Source organism: Prionailurus bengalensis, chromosome F2 (genome assembly GCF_016509475.1).
Source record: "Prionailurus bengalensis isolate Pbe53 chromosome F2, Fcat_Pben_1.1_paternal_pri, whole genome shotgun sequence".
NCBI classification, from domain to species: domain Eukaryota; kingdom Metazoa; phylum Chordata; class Mammalia; order Carnivora; family Felidae; genus Prionailurus; species Prionailurus bengalensis.
In genome coordinates, this window is record NC_057353.1 from 46,754,127 (window position 1) to 46,761,507 (window position 7,381).

Genomic DNA, 7,381 nt, shown 5'->3' on the forward strand with positions numbered 1-7,381 from the left:
GGTTGGAGCATCATCCCAAGCAAGGCTGTTCAAACAACCTGGGATTTATGTACCCTATCTCTGCTAATTCCATTAAATAAGAGCAGAAAATTGTCTTCTTTGCATGCAATTATTTCCTAGCTAACAGATTAAGCGATCTTTAAAAGGCAATTTTCTCCCTAGGCATGTGTTCATAAATGTCGAAGATGCTCCCAAATTGGTTTGAATCACAGCAGCCTTGAGCCACCAGAGCCGCCTGGGTCTTCCACCAGCAGCAGAGCATCTTGGGGAAGCCCCTATGCCAAGGTCAAGAACTGGGGGAAAAGCCACCGAGACTTAAGGTTCTAGTACCCATCACAGCACAAAAACTCTCCCAGCAGGTTTCACAACCTGAGCTGACTTCTCAAGGAATCTTTCCCCTCCCCTTTCTGATACTGGTCTAAGAGGGAAGATAAACATATAACAGACTGAGTAAAGTCTGCCAAAAGTCAATCATTGACTCCCCAAGTTCAACTCCGTCAAAATATAACCTTTTCTATTGGTCTCAGAGAGCACACAGTTTAGCTATTAAAACCAGTAGCATATTAAGGATTACCTGGCATCAGAGTTTAGCCCAAACACTCTTTCCAAAAACTGTTCAGATACTGAAAGGAAAACACACCTCTTTTATTCTTTTATCATGAGATGTGTTTGTTTGCTTGGGGTTTTTGTTTGTTTTTGAAAGACCATGTTTCAGATAATATACATTTTCAATCCCAGCACAAACTCCGGCACCATTTCTCCATCACACAGCTCTGTCTTTCAACATGAACAGGACTTTACCGGTCAGTGGAAAGTATCACCCCCTTCCCCGCTTATGCACTTCCAGCCCCCCCCCCCCAATACTTATTCCGAAGTGGTCACCCGGGACAAGCGGAATTACAGATACAAATGGCATCCTTTCTACTGTCAGTTTCTAATGTTGACTCATCCATCCCGCCTCTCCAAGGCCCCTTGGAAACAAAACCCCAGATTTACCAGATCTAGAGCCACAGTTCAAAGCAATCTGGTCAGTGGCATCTGGTACCAAAGACCATGAGCCTGGAGCTTGTATATTATCCCATTTGTTCATCAAAATAGCCCTGTGAGGTAGATGATCATCGTCACCACGAACATTGTCATCCTGCCACCTTTATATCAAGGTTATGTGACCATCACAGTAACCTGAAGCTCAGGGAGACGAAGTGCCTTTAACCAAAGTCCTACGAGCTACTGAGTGGTGGATTTTCGTTACTTTTTCCTTCTCCCCCTCATTTTTCTCCCTTCTCCCTCCTTTCTCCCCTGCCTTCTCCTCCACCAGATCTCTTTTGAGCATCTACTAAAGAAGGATTCTGTGCTGGGCATACTATGCCAACGGTCCTCATTCATTCCTTCATTTAAAGATTTGGGTTTTGTAACTAAATAATCAGGGGAAACAAAATATCTGCACGAAAAGAGGAATATGACAAGATCTGAACACGAAGTAAAACAGGAATCAGAGAAAGGCATCTTGTGAAATCGAGGAGGACTTTCCAGAGGAGGTGAGGCTTGAGATGGGTCTTGAGAAAGGGCTGGTCGCTAACCAGTGGGCCAGAAAGCAGGGGGTCTGCCCAGGAGGGGGAAGTGAGGTAGACAGAGGTTATGAGTGGGCCAACCTGAGACAGAGGATGTGAGTAGGGAGGGAAGAAAGGAGCTGGGCTGGGTCAGCAGCTGGCAGGGAGGAAAACTAAATCAGCAGATACGGGCTCACCAAGCCTTCCACTGAAGGATCCTTTGCAAGATTCTGTGGCTCGTGCCTATTGCCGTATCTGATACTAACAGAACATTTGCAAAGAGGCAAGCATCCTTTTCATAGAGTCCAGTGTCACTTACACAGGATGGCCTCATCCTTAACACTAGGCCAAAATGAGCCAGTTGAACGTTTCCTTCACAGGTCTCTTTAAATCCCTTTAAGGAAGGGGGTGTAGGCAAGAGCGGGGCATAAATCCAACCGGTTTTACGTATTCAAAGGCACAGAAAGAAGTCAGTCAAGCAGTTCACATGGCAGAGAGATGAGTAGCACTCAACGGCGGAGGGGCGAGCTGCCAGACCCTGAAGGAAGCTCACCGAGGGACGAGCCTGCAGGCGATGACTTCAGAGGGCACCATTCACAACCGACATCTTGAAAGCACAGCCAAGTTCAGTCTTCCATGCGTTAGCCTGCACGCAACTTGGCGGAGAAAGAGCAGGGGCCACCTCACCTGGGCGGGTGCCTCTCCTCAATCCCAAAGTTATCCAATATACAAAACAGAAATCCAATACCTAAAGCCAAAAATCCCACGTGCTGAAGCGCCGTCTGCCCTGAATGTACCACAGTGAGTGCATGGCATCTAATGGGAACTTAGACTAAATGAACGAATGAATCAGTTAATTCTATAAGGTGAAATTTCTGTTCTACCAGGATGCAGAACTTCCTGGGAAAAATACCAAACCCACACACAGATGGGGCCTTGTTTTGTTTCCTACGTATAGTATTTTCGTATTAAATCAGATTAAGAATTCCGAGCCATTTCACATCTTCAGTGGAATAAGAAGAACAAAATCTAGCTGAGTGGTGCCTGAGAGACGTCCCCCAAACGTTCTGTCTCCGACTTCGGGTTGCCAGACAAAACACAGGACGCCCACGTAAGTATGTCCCAAATACTGCACGGAACTACTTCGACCCAAAACTTCTTTGTTGCTTACCTGAAATTCACATTTGGCTGGGGAGCCTGTGTTTTTTTATTTGCTAATCTGGCAACCTTACTCAGACGATCTACACAACAGGATTAATGATGACGAGTGCCCTGCTGACCCCACAGCGGCTTGCTAGGCAGCCTGAATAAAATCCCGTGCCTGGAACTCTGGCAGAAAGCAGATCTTGGTTGCCTGGGGCCAGGGGTGGAGGGAGAGGTTATCAAGGGCAAAGGGGCAAGGGAACTTACATGCAGAGTGCAAAAACTGTTCTTTGTCTTGATTGTGGTGGTAGTAACATATACATTTACCAAAATTCACCACACAGAACACCGAAAATTGGGAGATTTTATAATGTTATCCCCAAATAGAGTAAAAGCTTGTTACTTTAAGACTCCATTGTTTTACTGATACAATTTATTTTGTTAACTGTGGTAAGAAAACCACAAAATGTAATGGGTCGGAGCAGGTACTGGCGATCAGATCTTGGCTCCAATACTTACTAGCAGTTTGGCTTTGGGCAAGCTGTGCCTCAGTTTTCTCATCTGTTAAATGGGGCTAATTATAATCCTGGCTCATAGCGCTCCTATTAAAATGAAACGTGCTTTTACATACAAAGTTCTTGGCGCCAACCTTAACACACAGTAACTGCTTGCTGTTTTAAATTAATAATACCAATATTCACCTAAGTTCTAAGTAGTTTTCTTTTTAATGAAGTCGTTCCTGTAGAAACAAGGAAAAGGATAAGTTGCAAGGTATAAGATAGTTGGAAACTGGATAAAGAAATCTCCACTTTCAGATTTTGAAAAATCTGGGACAAATATGAAGTATTAATTAATATCTACCCTGTACCCCAAATTGGGCACCAGGCTGTGGCTATTCAATATTTAAGAGTCCACTGTACTAACAGTTTGTTTTCCCTGGCTTCCAAAACAGAATAAAAGTCTACTCACTTTATGGCTCCGCTTATGAACCTACGAAGACTTGACAGGTCTTAGTTTTTCTGAAAACGAGCATTTTCCCGAGTCTGTTGGTTAAGGAGGGCCAGGTTCAGGAATTCCTCAAGCCTCTCCATCAGTAAGTGCTTAACTGAACGCGTGCTATGTGCCAGGCTCCGGGAGAAAATGGCCCCTACTCTTCACAAGTAATCTGGGAAGTTGACACCCATAAGCACCTATTTGCTTATTATTTGATAAAAAAAAAAATGGAAGGTCAAAGAAGAGGTGAGGTGACCAGCCAGGAAGCAGTCAGTCAATTCCACACCCTCCTGCTCCTCACGGCTGTCTCCTGCTTTTCACACTGTGACGGCAGCCTGCCCAAGGCCACCCCTCGTTACAGAAGGCGGATTATTGGGCGAGAGGACACATCAACTTCCTCCGCCAAGTGCCAAACACACCTGTACTTTCTCTTCCCTTCAGATCTCCATCTGCCTACCTCAGCAGTCCTCCCAAGTCCCCAGACACATTTTGGTCACAAGTAGCCGCTCATCTTGCAGAAGTCTGAACCCATGCCCTTCCTCATGGAGTCAGCCAACCGTCATTCCTGAGCACCTCCGGGGGCACAGGCACCTCAGCAGGCGGTAGCAACTCAGAGATGACCACACGAATTAGGTAACGAGCACATTAAAGCTGTTTTATGTTGAGTCCAAAGAAACTTCATCCTACCTTGGAAAATGGACTTTCTTCCAGCGCCCGCTGATGGGAGCAAGAAGCGTCCCTGCACTGTTTGCAACAGTAAAACATGGAGTTGAGACCTGTCCTTCAACAGAAGGCAGTTAAAGGAAATGTGTTCTATGCTCGCTAGAAACCCAGATTGCCTGGAAGGATTCTCCCCCAAATAGCTGTTGCTTGGGCAAGTTTGTTTCTTGGCTGTTGTTGTTGTAAGTTTTATTTAAGTAATCTCTACAACGAACCTGGGGCTCAAACTCATGACCCTGAGATCAAGAGTCACATACTCTTCTGACTGAGCCAGCCAGGGGCCTCTTTTCCTTCCTTCCTTCCTTCCTTCCTTCCTTCCTTCCTTCCTTCCTCCCTCCCTCCCTCCCTTCCTCCCTTCCTTCCCCAGGGGGCCTCTTTTCCTTCCTTCTTCCCTTCCTTCCTTCCTTCCTTCCTTCCTTCCTGTATATGCTTTTTAAAATCAGGATACAACCCCCCCCCCAATGTTTTTAATTAAAAAGAAAACATGCACGGGGTGCCTGGGTCAGTCGGTTGAGCGTCCGACTTTGGCTCAGTTCACCATCTCACTGTCGGTGGGTGAGTTTGAGCCCTGCATCAGGCCCTGTGCTGACAGCTCAGAGCCTGGAGGCTTCTTCGGATTCTGTGTCTCCCACTCTCTCTGCTCCTCCCCTGCTCACACTCTGTCTCTCTTTCAAAATAAATAAAGATTAAAAAAAAATAATAAAAGAAAAAGAAAACATGCATGAGGCAGAGGGAGGGTGAATTTTATTTCCAAACTTTCATTTACTCCTGTAACCCATTTTGGAGACTTGGAACTCTTCCTTATTAGGACAATAAAACCCTTTAGAGCATGCTAATAAATCGGGCTGCCTCGCAAAGAAAATGCCCCACATCAGAGGGAGAAACTATAGTGGGAAACGGCCTCCGGTCTTGATCAGTCATTTGCTTCCTGGGTTTCCAGCCTGCCAGTACTCGAAGCCTATAAATACACTCATTTGAAAACAAAAATACACACACCTTTTCAAAGAAGCCTAAGACACTCTGGGAGAGAGAAAATTAAATACCGATCTATGTACAAGATTCCTAAGACTATAGCTCCGTCTAGATTTAGTGTGCTCATTCTGAACGGGGACATAATGCTAGGGACGAGCTGAAATGCACCCTGCCAGCGGGGGCTGCTGGGGGTCGATCACTGGGCTGGAAAGCGGTTGGGAGAATCACCTGAGCCAATTCCCTCACCTCCCAGCTGCAGAAGGTTAGGAGCGGTAACCTATATAAACGGAGCTGTAGGCCCAGCGTTATCAAATCGATCCTTACTCCGACCCCGCTTCCCAGGTTAGGCGCTTGGAGCGCTCAAAAGGTCCGGTGTCTTGGGGCGCGCTTTTTCTCACCTGCCTCGAGCCTGCTCACCTGTTCGTTCCAACGGTGCAGCTGGCTGTAGCGCACCCTGCAGAAGAGGTACCCGTCCAGGTACACGGAGTACAGCTGCAACACGGAGACAGAGCGGCTCGAATTAGCTGAGCGAGCAGGTGAGCCCTCGCCCCGTCACGTCGCCGCCCGTCTCCCCGCCCGATCAGACCCCTGGTCCCCCGCGCACCACGTAGCGGCCCCCCAGCGCGTCCGGCCGCTGCTGGGACACCGGGATGCAGAAGTGCATCTTCATGGCTCTGGCGGCGGCCGGGGAAGGGCCCTCGGCAAGCCGAGCCGCGGCGGCGAGTCAGGGCTCCGGGGAGCAGAGGGCTGCAGGTCTGCAGCCGCAAGGGCGAGTCTGGACCCGCCGCGGCGGACGGGGCGGGGCTGGCACCGCCCCCTGGTCCCCGCCCAGCTCCGGCCCAGCGGTCGGTCCCGGGAAGGTGGGGAGCCGCGCTCGCAGAAGCCGGATCTGCCAGCGGCTCGAACCGGGTGTGTGGACCGCTCCCGGCTCCTTGGCGGGAAAATCGTGCGTGGGCGGGTGGATCGCTAGAAGCCTTCTGGGGAGAAGGTCCTAGGTGGTCTTCAGATTTTCATCAGAACCCACAAAAGCTTAAAATCGTTGCTCCAGCCACATAGATGTCCTGTCCAGTGCCAAACAAGTAAAGACTCCCCTGCCCCGCCCCCAACACCTGGGGAGGGAGAGAGGGAGGCCTGGGGGGGGGGGGGGAGGGGCGGTAGGGGAATGTACAGCGAGGAGGAGTCGCTCTCTCCAAGTGTCCACTCCCGGACCCCATTTTGACTTCCCTGGCTGGTCGGAGGTCCCATCCCCCTTCCCTGGGCCTGTCCTGTGAGGGGGAGTGACGGAGCGACTGACCGATCCCGTGCAGACGCGCCCTCAAACTCAAAATGTTGATATTTTTTCCAAGTAGGTGCCCCCCCACCAGGATTAAAAACAAAAACAAACAAAAACAAAAAAACCTCGTGTCTCACTACCTGTCCACAATGCCCGCATGCAGTGCACTGCGAATTAAGATTCTCAAGAAATCCTTAAATCTAGCAGTTGATCTAGGACTAGCGTAGTTACATTAGCCTCCGTTTGTTGTGTTAACAATTTGTTAAATCGGGGCGCCTCGGTGGCTCTGGGTTAAGCGTCCGTGGGAGTCTTGGCTTTGGCTCAGGTCCTGATCTCACGTTTTCTGGGTTCCAGCCAGGCATCCAGCTCTGTACTGATGACAGGAGCCTGCTTGAGATTCTGTCTCCTCTGTCGCTGCTCCTCCTGACTTTCTCTCCCTCAAAAAAAACCCCATAGAACTTAAAAAAAAAAAAAAAAAAAAAAAAAAAAAAAAAGAAAGAAAGAAAAGAAATACTTTTCCCACTAAAGTACCAGAAACCTCAACCATGTGTTTCCTTAATCTACCGGAAACCTTATCACATGGGCGTGGCTTGCGCCTCTCCTGGTCCCCGGGAAGCCCCGGCTTTAAATAGGTGCCAGCACCCAGTTAGCTGGGTTTCTGTAAACGCTGTGTTCTCTGGACTAACCATCCCAAGTTCTTTCAACAATCTTTCATCTTTAGTTGCTGTGT

The 7,381-nt window shown here is 48.6% G+C and overlaps 1 protein-coding gene across 1 annotated transcript in view; it reads right to left on the reverse strand.

Moving 5' to 3' along the window:
• Positions 1–6,141, reverse strand: part of SNX31 (sorting nexin 31) — a 71,191-nt gene extending 65,050 nt beyond the window's left edge. Inside the window, exons 1-2 of the mRNA XM_043601477.1 lie at positions 5,983–6,141; positions 5,796–5,870 (exon numbers count right to left, since the gene is read on the reverse strand). Coding sequence (XP_043457412.1) covers positions 5,796–5,870; positions 5,983–6,048 — 141 coding nt within the window. The 5' untranslated portion in view covers positions 6,049–6,141. The remainder of the gene's footprint in view (positions 1–5,795; positions 5,871–5,982) is intronic.
• Positions 6,142–7,381: the final 1,240 nt, after the last annotated feature.